Genomic DNA, 15,054 nt, shown 5'->3' with positions numbered 1-15,054 from the left:
GGATATCTCTTGACATACTTCCAACACAATAAAGCTTAAATATTTTCAGTTTTGGCAGCTGACATCACTGTGAGTGCAATGCTGTGAGCCGCCGATGCTGGAGCAAGGCCTGCAGCTGTGTCTAATTGCCCAGCTAGAAGTGAGATAGATTTGGCTACAGCACACCTGGGGCTCCAAAGTGCTGACATCAGGTAAGTGCTTGAAACTTTGATAGGGATGGTGGAAGCTGAGCTGGGAGAGTCTGGTAGGGGTCCTGAAACAAAATCACATGGGGAAGATTGAGGCCTTATAGCAGCCCTTCCCAGTCCACCTCCACCTGCCCAATCTCAGGGCCAGTCAAAGTTTAAAGCACTTACCAGATGTCAGGACTCCGGAACTGGTGTGGTGCTACAGTCACATCTCCCTCCCTTCTGAATTTCCAGCAGATGTGGCTGCAGCACCCCCTAGCTTTTTTTTTTTTTTTTTTTTTTTTTTGCTGACCGATAATGCAGTTGTGACCTTGACGTATGGATTTTTCATAACCTTTCAGATTCACATTAAAAAAAAAATAAATGAATACAGAAAAACTGGGTTATGTGGCTCTTTTAGTCTTCAGAGTTCTCATGAACAAAGGAGGGCACATACCCACAAAACAATTATTATGCTAATTTCTAATCAGTCATCACTGATTGATTGAGTGCTTTCTATGGGCTCAGAAACACGCTAGGTGTGCATTTTATAAAATACCGAAGTATAAGACATGGTCTTTATCCTCAAAGAGCTTTCAGTTCAGTTAGAGAGACAAGACAAACATGAGAAATGCTAACCTGACACTATATGCTACAGAATTGTGTGGCACAAAGTGTAAGTATGATAGGAATTCATAGAACAAGGAGATAAATGAAGATTTTATGGAGAAGGTAGAACATGAACCTGGACCTTGAAGAAGGGGTAGAATTTGGATAACTGAAAGGAGACATTCATTGTGAGCAAAGACACAGGTAGGAAGTAGGAACAATCGTGTGTTCCTTATACTATCCTAATTAGAGTAGAGAGCGTGGATTAATTGGAAATACACAGTTTTATGAAGTAGGTTGAAGCCAAGTTATAAAGGGCTTAGTCAGTGGATAGAGCATTATTCTTTATGTGCACTCCAATGGCATGGTGGATACAGCATTACTCTTTGAGTAGGAAAAACTTCATCCAAATCCTTTCTCACACACTTAAGAGCTGTGTGACCATGGATGAGTCTCTCTCACTCTCCATTTCCTCATCTGTAAAATGAAGAGGTTGAACTCTGTAGACTCTAAAGTCCCTTCCAAATCTAATGCTCCAGTCCTATGAAACTATGACTTTATTTAACAGGAGATGAAGACCTGGTAAAGGTGTTTGATCTGAGGAGTGCCATGATGAGAATGGAAAGAAGATTAGCATGGCAGAGACTTGAAGGATAAATTTGAGATTAAAGGAAAACAGAGTAAGGGAGGGTATGGAGGTAACTGTTCAAATCCTCAGGCGTGATGTAATTAATGCCTCAATTGAGATAGTAATGATAAAAATGGAAAGAGAGGAATGAATTGCAAGAGATAAGAAAAAAATGAAAGTTTGAAGACTAATTGGGCACTTATAATAAATTTGAGGGATGAATCAAAAGATGGCTTCAAATTTTCAAATTTGGCTGACTGGAAAAATTGTGGTTCCGATGAACAAACCAACAAAATTGGAAAAGAGACATCGTTTGAGAGGGGAGAGATGAATTTGGTTTTTGCCATGTTGCATGAATATATCCATCAGAGGATGCCAAGGTGACATAAGGATTTAACTCCAGATAGAATTCCCTCCAGGGCATACAAACAACATCGCCTTCAGAGATATGGGAACCATTCACTCATTAATTCATTCATTCAAAAAAGCACTTATTAAGTGCCTACTATTTGCCAGGCATTGTGCTAAGTACTGGAGAAAAAGTTTTAAAAAAATAGTCATTTCCTTCATAGAGTTTGCCTTCTATCCAGAGGAAACAACACATACAAAGATAAGTAAATATGAAATATATACAAAGAAATTCAAAGTTTCCTGGGCTTAAGGGTGGGTGGGTGTGATTGCAACTGAATTTTTTGTGGGAGATGAGCCTTGAAGGAAGCTAAGAATTCTGAAAGGCAGTGTAAGAATCAAATGCATTTTAGGAATGAGAGAAAGTACAAAAGACTGATACTTATGTTTTATAGCTTGAATTTTTTTAAAGAAATTAAAAGTACAAAAAGTTTAAGGTAGCATTGCATATTTCTAGGACAAATTTTAGGTCAGTATTATGATAATTTAATCATAAAACAATAGTGTCATGAATTTATATTGTTGTGACTTGACTGTATTTCCATATAATTGAATTCCCTTATAATCCTATGTATTTTATCTTATAAACTTAAAGACATTATTTTGAGAAGGGATCCATAGACCAAAAGGAGTCTGGTCTAGTTACTTACATGTCATCTCTTCCATTATAGTAAGCTTCTTTACCTACATAGTACCTACATAGTAAAGAGATTTGGCCTGTAAACCCCAAGTTAACTGGGCATCTTCTGACCCTCCAAATTTCCCTTCCTTTGGAGAGAAGAAGAAAGGGGATGGGGGACAGAAGGGAGCAGATGAACTGAGTTACCCAGCTAGGTGGTTCCCCATTCAGGCAGCTCAGTCTACTCACAGGTCTATGTTCGTCCTTTGTTTTCAAAGAAGACCATGACATCAGAGAAATGATGACATGACTTGCACTTGATTTTGTTTTGAGCGAGGGAGAAGCCCATACATTGCACAACAGTAGGTCCTGGCCCAAACTCCACTTAATGGCTCTTTTCAGGACCTTCCTGGCTTCAGAGTGCTTATCAATATTAACTGTTGCTCTTTCCCTCCCAGCTTGATTTACTTGTTTTCTTTTGCTCATTAAAGGGGCCATTCCCTGATTACTTCTTAAAGAGGCCTATTCACTGAAGGGGCATAATCTCATTCTAAAGGAGTACCTGAAAAGGCCAAGATGTCCCATTGCATCCTGGGCCATCTCCAGCCATCCTGATGAATATCTGGTCACTGGATCCAGATGGCTCAGAAGGAGAAAGTGAGGCTGGTGACCTTGCACAGCCTTCCTTCACTCAAAACAAAGTCAAGTGCGAGTCATGTCCTCATTTCTCTGATGTCATGGCCTTCTTCAAAAATGAAGGACAAACACACAGATAGGCCTACATAGTAGGTAGGCACTTAATGCTTACTGAGTGACAGGTCAAGCTTACTTTTCCAAAATTCAGTTATATAGCATTTAGGAACTAGGATGAACCTAAAAATAATTTAAAGCAAACTTGTTGCTTTACAAGTAAGAAAACTGATGTCCACATGGGCTAAAGTGATTTTCCTAGGGGCCTACAACAATCCAGTGGCAGAGGTGGGACCTGAACCCACATCTCTTCACTTCAAAATTAGTGGTCATTCCACTAGAATATGTTCTATTTCTATATGCTTTGTGTCAGGTAAACAGATGTCTAATGATTGAAAGAATTTTTCAGTTTTCATCAGAGTATGTTGTATCATGTAGATTCAGGCATAGTATGTTCACACATTCATATGTAGTGATACATGTACTCACAGAAACCCTTAAATACTAAGAAAAGAAACTCTAACAGGGCGGGGAGAAGGAGTCAAAAGCTACTTTTATTGCCTTAGAGTATTCTTAGAAATATTCAACAGTACATGTATTTTCTTTGTAGCAATCCATTGTGTAATCCTTAAAATGAATGCTGAAGTACTATTTCTTGCAAGACTTTCCCAGTTCGTACCTTTGAATTCTAAGATAACAGGAAGAGTCCCAGGATTTCTTTGGACAAAACCAAGGAATAATTTGTAGTAGAATTTATATTTTGAAAGCCTTTATAATTCTGGGGGCTCCCAGACCAAGTTACAATTATAATACATATAAGGGTAGCTTACTTTCTTCCTACATTTGGGATTTGGAATTCCATAGGTATTTTAATTTTAGTATCTTTCCAGGCTATAACTCTATTCTAGAACTGATCCATGGTATTCACAAATATACAGGCATATGAATTGTTATGTAGGAGAGATGTTGTATAAGATGCTATATGATAAAGAAATTAAGTGAACTAATCCATTCATCCAAAGAATAAAGGTTGAAACTGGGGAAAGGACAGTGTGCCCTGTACTAATATCTGGGTAACAAAGAAGGTTATAGAACACAGAGGGAAATAGGCAGTTGTGGCACACCAGATGTTAGTTTATTTCCTTAGATTTCTAAGTCTGTTGTTGAGACTGTATGATATTCCTAATATTCTCAGTATTTTCGTTAAGGGATAAGGATTGCTTTGACATATAAAATCTGCAATTGACGTCTTTTAAAGACTCAGCTAAATGAGTGTTTTGCTTTAAATGTTGACTTCTGATTATGGACTTGGGAAGTTTCAGAGAATGCTATAAAGATCTATATACAATGGTAAAAATCCAAGAATTGTTTTGGATCCTTTTCTCAAATAAACTCTTTTTGGGAGAGAGAGGGAATATATACAGAATATGAGTCAATGCTCATCAGGATGATATAAAGTAGTATTCAAGCAAAACTCAGCGAAAAAGTTTCAGACAGGTATCAGAGTATTTGTAATTATGTAATTTATTCATTTTTTTTATTAGCTTTGAAAAATACAGATGCTTAAATCTTAATAAAATCACAAAACCTTGACATATTAAAATACCTGATAAATAAGTGATGGCTTAATTAATGAACTATGATAACAACATCCATTCTAAAACAGAGGCTTTTACATGCTTCAGGTTACTTTTACAGATGTAAAGAGCAACTTTAGTATCCTAAACCTTCACTAAAGTCTGCTTTCTTAGCAGTATGTACTAAGCAGTAGTAGGTATTTGGAAAGTATTTCTTAAATTCTAGTGAATTAAGTCGGATGTAGGACCACGAAAGTTAGCAGTGATCATCTCAGCCAAGTGGACATAGCATATTTAATGCAAACAAGACATTTCTCAGTTCATCCTTTTCTTGGCATGGCAAAAGTCCAAATGCTAGGAGGAAGGTAAGATGCTGACATAGGTGGTGACTATTCATGTTACCTATGGTTCACCTCTAATACCACCCAGTGTTTATTGAGAAATTGCAATCATGAGTTGTGAAACCATCCTTGAAATTTCTTCACAGTGGCAACCTTAATCCCCAGTATGACAAACTAATTTAAAAGAAGGAATTTTGCTCTCCAAATTTTCCCTTAACCTTGGGTCATCATTCTGACTTTAATGTAAATGACATTTGATCAAGATATATTAAGAGTCTGAAACTTTAGCGGTAACGATAAAAAAAATACCTAATATGAAAGCTCGCCATTTTTCTTTGCTTGTGTATTTATTTTTAGAATTTCAAGAACCTTATGCTGTAGTAGTGCTTCTGGAGAAAGATCTAATTGTAGTTGACCTGACACAGAGCAAGTAAGTTCCAAATATGTAGATTACTTCTAACTTGATTTTCATTCTAGTTTATAATTTAAAGTAGTCAAGCACGTGAACAAGAATCATCTTTCTTTTGATGTTAAAGAAACTCATCATGGACATGTTTTACTCAAAATATTAGAAATAGGTTCAGATTTTTTGGAAATGAAAAACCCCCACATGTTTTGGAAAGCCCTTAACTATCTAGAGAGGCAGCTAAAAATGACCTCAAACGTATAGAAGATTTCATTTGAAGATGGAGAATACAGGAGCTAAACCATGTTAGACTGCTACACACATTTTATTACTGATGCATATCTCTTACTGGCCTGATGACAGAAAGATTAATGTATCTACCAGCTGAGTTATTCAACTATGCATTATATATTTAAGCAGAAAATTAACAATGAGGAGGAGCTGACTTTGGGGGACTGTAGAGAAGAAAAGCTTTTATTCTCCAGGTATTTCCATTGTAGGCACTGATGGACTCAGAATGGATAAATGTGTTGTGCCAGAGGTCTAGCACTTCCCCTGTTCTTTATATCAGTAGTGGGGAACTTCCAGTTGACAGATATTCTCCCTACCACGTATTTTCAGTGGCGGTGGACTTGAAACTTATGAAACTTTGTCCCTTGCACCATAGAGCAGTATAGGTCTATTCTCTTATGTACTCGATTTTACTGAAGTCCAAATGTGAAACTAAGTTTACCTGCTTTGTATTCATAGATTTAGACCAGAGCTGCACTGTCTATGTTGTTATATTGATAGATATAACTCTATCTCAGCCCAGTTCCCTCCAATTCTGGCTCTATCCCATTTTTCCAAGAACTGATCTTCATATATATTGTCTTACCTAATGATTTATGCCATTTTTCTTAATATGCTTTCTTTCTTTGGCTTTCCATTATGCTCTTCTGATTTTCCTTACTTTCTCAAATTGATCTTTCTGTGTTTCTTTTACAAACTCCCCTTCTGTAATCTGATTGCCTATTAACATCATCAAAACCCCACTTTATTAACTCTCTGTATCCATCCTCTATATTCACATATTCACGAAACTCATCCAGCCACATGCTTTCAGCTCCCATGGTTAGACAAGTAAATTGCAAATCTGTTTCTCAAGCAATTATCATAACCCGCTTTTTCTCATGTTTTCAGGTCTGTAGGACTGATATACTTCAGTGGCATAACAACTGAAATGTAACTTTCAAGAGCAGGTTTATCATAATGATCACCCTTTTCCAGTTTCAGTGGCATTATTCTTTTCCTACCCAATTCACCAGGACCCATTTTTAATAACACTATGTCTTTAAGCATCCCACATAACAAATTGCTTACTCATTCTTTCTTTCCAGACTTTCTCGAAAGTCCCTCTCATTTCCATCTTTAAGCTGTCAGCCTAGTCCAGGTGATCATGCTTTTTTTCAGCACACCCACAATATTGCCTTCTAGTGGTTGTTTCTCTAACCAGTGATTCCTCATTCCCCTCCCCCTCAATGCTCAAATAAATCTCAAATACTGTCATTATGTCATTGTCCTTCTGATTGCTTACATTAAACCAAATCTCATCAGTTTCATTTCTGAGGTAGTCCACTTACCATCTTGTATCCTTTTATCTCACCACCATCAACACTTATTCTCCCTCAACATGGAGTTTATCCAGCCAATCTAGCTCATCTGTACACTAAACACAACTTTGCCATTTCCTCCTCTCTTCCCATTTGGGTTATGATCCTCCTGTTTCCATTATTTTTCTCCCTTGCTTTAAAACCCTGTTCAAAGTTTAATTCCTACAAGTAGCCTTCCCCAGTTCCCCTCCCCCAACACTATTTACAGACTCATTTATGCTTTTTTATTTACACTTAAGATATTTAAATGTCACTTGAAATTCTTCAGTTGTTTTCCTGTGTGTATTTAGTATTATTCCTTTGGTAGTTTCTCCTACCTTCCAGTCTTCTGAGACCTTAGATGTTGGTTAAAGAAGGGCCATACAAACTGATATGGGTCCATAGATCTGTGATGTGAAAGAAATTATACTAGAGCTAATAAAGGAGGAGCAGTGATGAAGGGACTGAGCGTGTGATTTCATCATTCAGGAAACTCCCAACGTAGAAATTTCCTCCATTGATGCCCTTCAGCAACCTGCCTGTAAAATATTGTCTTAGAAGAGGTCAGTGAAAAATTAAATGGCCCATGATCATACAACTAATACATGTCAGAGGTAGGGCTTGAACCCAAGTCTTCCTTACTTCAGTGCTGGCCTCTAGGCAGTTAGGCTTAGGAGAAATCAAATAGTCGGTAAGTAGGAATTTTTATAATAATAACAGTGAAACAGAGTACTCTTACTCATAGTATTCTAGTTATTGACATTAGCTCCATACTCCTGCATTCATTGTCTGAATGACATTGGCAGATAGGATCATTTAAAACAACGTTTTTCAGTGCATATACTCATAGAATCTTTTCACTCAAGTGTTACCTATAAATGTTCTTTTCCTGCTTGCACTGTCATATCTTTAGTATACATCAATCTTTTTATGTTGCTACTGTTTCAAAGACTTAATGTAGACAAGATAAGCATTTATAAAATGATAGAGCTGGAAGAGACCTCGGGCAGTTTAGTTCTTGCCATCATGTAAATGAATGATTGAACCAATATGGACCCATCATAGGATTAGAGCTGGAAGGGACCAGAAAAGTCATGTAGTCTAATCCATTGTTTGTATAGTTAAATCTAAGACTTAGGAAGTTTAAGTATCCTGCCCAAGGTGGGATTTGAATCCACTTCTTTGACTCTAAGACCAGCCTCTGACTGTTTTTTTCTTTAGTTTTCTTTTTTAAAAATATCATATTTAATAGCCTCTCTTAAATAATCACTTCCAATTTTTTGCACCCTCATGATTCAAAATAGCACCTTGCAGCCAACTGAAATTTCTCTGCTCTGAATTGATTTACTTTTTAAATGATAGAATCACGATATTACATCTAAACAGGATCCCAGTAATCACTCACTCAGTCCAATGCATGAATTCCATCTGTAACATCCCTGATAGGGAGTCATGTAAGCTTTCTTTAAACTCGGCATTTCTAGTGCCAAGGGACTCCTCTAACTTACAAAGAAACCCATTGCACTGTAAAAAATTGCTCCAATTATTCAGAAGTTCTTCTTTGTATGGAAGCAAAATTTATTTCCCTGTAACTTCCATCTACTGATGCTGGGTCCACCCACTAGAATGATGCTGAATAAACATACGTTTTCTTCCAGAGGGCAGCCCTTTTTGTATTTGAAGACACCTATCATTCCCTCCCTCCCTCCCTCCTCTCCCAAAGCTTCTCTTTTCCAAGCCAAGCATTTCCAGCAGCAAGGTAGCATATCAAAATATCCCTTGGGATCTCACTGTTTTTGAAAACGTTTGTGAATACTGAATATATATCCTGACGATGCCAAAATTTCCAAAAGTTCCGTTTAGTCTTTTTGTATAAAGGACATCTTGAAAACAGTTAAATCTGACTAAAATTAGGAAGCTCCAAAATCATCTTATTCCATGTTTTTTTACCTGAATGAGAACAGAATCATGGGACATTTTTTTTCATTTTTGATGAGCCGTAAAGTAAATTTACTACTGAAAGCATGTAGGATTATTTTATTCAACTTGTCATCCAGCAATTAAAGCAAAGATTTCTTTGTTTTAAGGATGCTACAGTAACACCAACTATGTGAAATCAATATTTTATAGTCTAACTCACTATACTAAGTATTAGAAATATTTAATAATGCAGGTAGAATCCCATTTTAATGAACCTGACAAGATAACTTTTCTACTGTATTAAAATATCAAAACAAAAGGGAAAGGAATAGTGTATCATGTAACTTTTTTTTTAATTAAAGAAAATTTTTCATGTACATTATGTTTGTGAGTAGTAATAGCTTTATTATGTTTTTGTGGTTATGCATAGAATAAAACATTTTGAAAAACATGTAAAGTTTTTGAAGAATGTTTAAAATTTCGCTGTTGCTCAAGTTGCTGTTTGTATAAACACAGAACATTTAACAAATTAACTGCTAAGAAGATATGAGCTTGTGATAATATCTGTTCTACAGGACTGTTAAATAGAATTCATTATGTTAACTCTAGAAAATCAGTATTAGTATGGGACTTTAATTGAGATGTGGAAATAGTTTCATAAGTAGAAATATGTAATCATACTTATCAAAATGGATTTATTAAAATCACATTCATTAAAGTATATAATCATATTTATTAAAATATATTTGTTTTTTTAAAAAGAATTCTACCCATACGTTGTGTTAAGTTGTAACGATTGCTTTTCAGAAACTACTTCTAATACAATAAATGCCATTTAGAACTTACAAAATATTATTTAGGAATTCACTGGTGGTGTAATTTATAATTTAGCAATTTTCTTGGTCACTGTTGATGTGATGGATTTTGCTTAATTGTGCCTTTCCTCTTTTTTGTCTTTTATAAGGGATGACTCATCGAATAGGGGAGAGGGAGGGTTATATTCAGAAATGAGAATGTTAAATATGAATATAAAAGAATGTTAAGAATAAGAGAAGGTAAAATACATGAAAAAGAGTAACCAAAAAAAAAAAGAACTTTCTAAGTGTTTTTTCATTGTGTCATAATGAAACTAATATATTGTCTTCATCTGTTAGTTTTCCGATCTTTGAAAATCCTTATCCCATGGACATCCATGAATCACCAGTTACCTGCACCGCGTACTTTGCTGACTGTCCTCCGGATTTGATTCTAGTTCTCTATTCAATAGGAGCTAAGCATAAAAAGCAAGGATACAGCAATAAGGTAAAAGAGACATACACAGGACTTTTACTTTTGTTTTATTTATACCCATATTTTATTGCCTTATGTGTTTCTTGAAGTCTATGAAGGAGGATAGCATTATTAGGAGGTGAAGGATGAAGTATTACTTTATTTCTGATGATAATAGTTGGCCTATAGAATCTCCCCAGTGGAACTGTTAAGGGATTCTCAAATGTTTATTATGCATAGTCTCATGCTAAGCAGTGGGAGATAGAGAATTTAGAAAATATGTAGCCCCTGATGGAGTTGATATACGTAGTTACCGTACAGAATAATACGTAAAGGCCTAGGAGGGACGTAAACAGAGTACTACGCAAGCTTTAAGGAGGAAAAGATCATTATTGACTGGGAATATCAGGGCCAGCTTCATGAAATAATGGACATTTGAAGTGAGTTTTATGGAATGCAATAGTAGTTCAAAAGCTGGGATTGAGAAAAAGCGTTAAGGGGAAGACATCCTAAGCATAGGGAGCAAAAAAGGCGTGGAAGAGGGACGTCAGTGTTTGTGGGACAACAAGCAGTGCAGTTTGCCTGGAGTGTAAAATACATGGAACAAAGTAAGATGAGATGAGACTGAAATCAGATTGTAGAAATTCTTGAATGTCAGCATCGAGAGGTTGAAATGTGTTAAGTTGGTACAGGGAAGTCATTGAAAGATTTTGAGTAGAGTAGAGATGTGACCGAGAGAGTCCTGCAACAAATATGCAGGCAGGCTAGACTTTAGGGTGCCTCTATTGACAATTAGAAAACTTGGGATTTATGGCAATCCATGGATCATCCCTAAGGGTAAGTAGGGTCAACATTGGTCTAGAGTACGCCTCCTGCCAGAATACATCTTTTGGGACCACTCTCATCCGGACCATCTTTAAATGTCAGAGGCAAGTCTGAAATCAACTGGATTCTAGAGTCATGGTCTTGAGTGACTCTAGGATTTGCCATGAGTAATCTTAAGATTAAAAGTATTAAACATCTTTGGAAGCCTATGAGAAAAAAGACTGAATGGGAGAGAAAGAGACAAGGTTTTTATTGGCAGCATTTATGTAGACCACTCTCTATCTTGTACTGTCTTTCAGTAGTCCCTCTAGGACTCTGAGAGTCTAACACATGGAGATATAATAATCTCAGGGGGAAATATCCCCAATAATAAAGCTTATTGCTTAGCGCTAATGATTTCTTAATTGTCAAATCTAATGGCCTTTTCTTAATCCTTATCTAGTTTGTTATCTCTGGCATTAGACACTATTGATCACCTTTTCATCCTGTATACTTTTTTCTTTCTTGACCTTCCTCCTACCTTCTTGACTATTCCTTCTTAATTTCTTTTGCTGTGTCTTCATTTATGTCATACTTACTAACAGTAGGTGTCCCCCTGTGATCTGTTCTGTACCCTCTTCTCTTTTTGGCTCTGAATGACTTCATTTGGTAAGTTCATCAGCTCCCGTGACTTTCATTATCATCTCTCTGTGATGATTGCCAGACATATCCAGCCCTCTCTCTTGAGCTCTGGTCTCACATCACCAACTATTTCTTAGACATCTTGAACTGAATGTACTATAGGGCATCAAACTTAACTTTTCCAAAATAGAACTCCTGATCTTTCTCCCCATGTCTTCCTATATGACTTGTGAATTTTCCTAAGGTGCCACTATCTTTCTAGTCATCGAGGATCACAAGTTTGGTATTATCCTCAATTCCTCACTCATGTGCACCCAAAATATTCAATTTGTTGTCCTGCTGTTTCTTTTGTTACAATATCACTCATTCAAATGTGTACCTGTCCTTTTCTCCCCATTTGTAGTCATCTCTGTAATTTCGGCACTCATCACCTCTCTCTCACCTATATTATTTTAATAAGATTTCTAACTGCTCTCCTGTTCTTAAGTCTCTCTCCACTCCAATCTGTTGCCAAAGTGATTTTTCTAAAGTGTGGGTCTAGCAATGTCTTGCCTCTCCCTTCTCAGTAAAAACTAATGCTGTACTCTGTTACTTCCAAGGTCAAATATAAAGTCCTATCTTTCACAGTTAAATCTCTTTACAACCTAGCCCCTTTTTACCAGTCTTCTTATACTTTACTCCCCTCCATCAGTTCTGTCATCCAGTTACATTGGTATGCTTGCTCCTTCTTGCAAAGTATTCCCTTGGTATTCATGTCTTATCTTTCTTAACCTTTCTGCAGCACTGGCAATCACCCTCTTATTTATATCTCTTCTCTGTAGGTTTTCATAGCATTACTCTCTTCTAGTTCTGCTTCTACACAGAATCAGTCCTCAGTCTCCTTTACTAGATCTTCATGCAGGTTGTGTATACTCATCTTGGGTGCCCCCCCATGGCTCTGTCCTGGGTCCTCTTCTCTTTGGCCTACATACTATGCATTTCACTTAGTGATCTCATCAGAATTCCATGGATTCCATAATCATCTCTTTGCTAACAATTTTCAAATCTACTTTTCAAATTTTGAAATCTACTTACAGCCCTAATTTCTCAGTTGACCTCGAGTCTCACATCCCCAACTACCAACAGCTATCTTGAACTGGATTCCCTTAGACACCTTTAACCCAACATATCAAATACTGATCTTTCTATCCCCCAAAACCTTCCCCTCTTCCTAACATCCGTATTACTCCCAGTCACCCAGGCTTACAGCCTAGATATCATTTTCTGCTCTTCCCTCTTTCTCATCCCTTCCCCATATCCAATCTCTTGCCAAGACTTATTGATTTTACCTTCCTGACATCACTCAGATACTCTCTCTTTTCTGCTTTGACACTACCAACAACCTGGCATTACTTCATTCCTGGACTATTGCAAGTCTTTTGATGGGTCTCCCTTCCACACATCTCTCCCCACCAGTTCATCCTCCACTCAGCTGTCAAAGTGGTCTTCCTACAGCTTAGGTCTGACCATGTCACCCCACCCCCACTCTTAATAAACTGTAACTTCCAGGACCAAATATAAAATGCTCTTTTGGGCATTCAAACCATTAACCTATCCCTCCACCCTTTGCAGTCTTCTTTCACTTTATCCCTTCCTTATCTTCCCCTTCCTCACCCCACCTCTTCTCCCCACACCCCAGCTAAGTGACACAGTAGATAATGTTAGCCCTGGAGTCAAGAAAACCTGAGTTCAAATCTGGACTCAGAAACCTACTAGCTTGGGGCCCTGGGCAAGTCACTAAATTTCTTTGTCTCAGTTTCCTCACCTGTAAAATGAGGATAATAGTAGCACCTACCTCTCAGGATTGTGGTGAGTCAAATGAAATACTAATTGTAAAGTATATGGCACAGTGTTTGGCACATAGTACATGCTATGTAAATATTGGTTATTTATTATTATTATTATCATTATGTGATCCAATGACACTGGCCTGTTTGCTGTTCCTCCAACAAGGTATACCATCTCCAGACACAGGGCATTTTGTGGCTGTCTCCCTCGCCTCGAATACCCTTCCTCCTCCTTCTCATCTCCCCCTCCTGGCTACCCTGGCTTTCTTCAAATCCTAGCCAAAATCCTACCATCTATGGGAAACCTTTTGTGGTCTCCTTAATTCTAGGGCCTTCCCTCTGGTGATTATTTCCAATTTCTCCTAGATATAGCTTGTTTATACTCAGTGGGGTACATGGTGTGTCCACCATTAGTCTGTGAGCTCCTGGCCTTTCTTTGTCTGCCCAGCACTTAGCACAGTACCTGGTACATAGAAGGCACTTAATAAACGTTTATTGATTGACTGACTGGCTGGCTGAATGTCACTTCTACCTAAAATGCTTGATCATCCCATTTCTACCTCTTAGTTTCCCTGACTTCTTTCAAGATTCAGCTCACATTCCATCTTCTGTAGGAGGCCTTTCCTGGTGACCTCCAACCATCAGCTGCTAGTACCTTGTCCTCTGTGTTTACCTTTAACCTTCCGTGTATCTATCCTGTACATACCTATTATTATATGTATTGTCTTCCTTGTACCTTCGGTGCTTAGCACAGTGACTGACACATACACGATAAGTAAGTGCTCAATACGTGCTTGTTGACTACCTGGCTGACTCCCTCCCTGCTAAGGCATTTTTCTCATCCTAGTGCTATGGCATATTTTTAGCTCATGCTACAGATAAGTCTAGGTGATTTAATTTTTAAAGACTTCTTTTATGTACAAAGTATATGGATATATGTATGTATATGGTTTATTTTGTGCCTTTTCTGAAACATATTGTTCAGATATAAGTAATAAATCCGGGTTTTTTGCAGTCTCTTCACTGTAGAATAAATAGGGCAAGCAGGAGAAAATGTAAGGTACTGCACAGCTCCAGAAACATAATGCCACTGAAGGAAGGGACACCGAGAAGTCCTGACTCCCAAACACTCCTTAGTTTAAATACTACCCAGATTCTGATTTCCCACCTACATATCAGGTCAGAGCTCACATTGCTAACAAGTACCTTTTCCAGGGTCAAGTCTGTGCTTTGGAGGTGGGGGCAGTGGCAGTCCAGTGCACCAAGCTGTTGCTAAAACATTAAGCAATTTGAATTAAGATCATCTGTCATGTCATTAATGAGAAATTACTTTTCCATTTAACAGTTAAAGCTGGTTACTTCTATAAACATATTTCATGTTAGCCTTCCTACACACATGTTCCATTCCAAGTAAGCTACACTACTTCATGAACTTGGTACTCCATCCCCCCCACTTCTCTTCATTTATGTACAGGCTAGCCCCCATGCCTTGGTGTATTCCTTCCTCATCTCCAGCT

At 37.5% G+C, this 15,054-nt stretch overlaps 1 protein-coding gene across 9 annotated transcripts in view; it reads left to right on the top strand.

Moving 5' to 3' along the window:
• STXBP5L (syntaxin binding protein 5L) overlaps nucleotides 1-15,054 on the top strand; it is a 419,013-nt gene that overhangs the window by 253,256 nt on the left and 150,703 nt on the right. For all 9 annotated transcript variants that reach the window (XM_072613876.1, XM_072613875.1, XM_072613874.1 and 6 more), the window contains 2 exons: nucleotides 5,397-5,469; nucleotides 10,151-10,298. In XM_072613876.1, the coding sequence (XP_072469977.1) occupies nucleotides 5,397-5,469; nucleotides 10,151-10,298 (221 nt within the window). The remainder of the gene's footprint in view (nucleotides 1-5,396; nucleotides 5,470-10,150; nucleotides 10,299-15,054) is intronic.

Source organism: Notamacropus eugenii, chromosome 5, assembly GCF_028372415.1.
Source record: "Notamacropus eugenii isolate mMacEug1 chromosome 5, mMacEug1.pri_v2, whole genome shotgun sequence".
NCBI lineage: Eukaryota > Metazoa > Chordata > Mammalia > Diprotodontia > Macropodidae > Notamacropus > Notamacropus eugenii.
The sequence above is the reverse complement of the archived record's forward strand: the minus strand, read 5'-3'. Positions and strand labels throughout refer to the sequence as shown.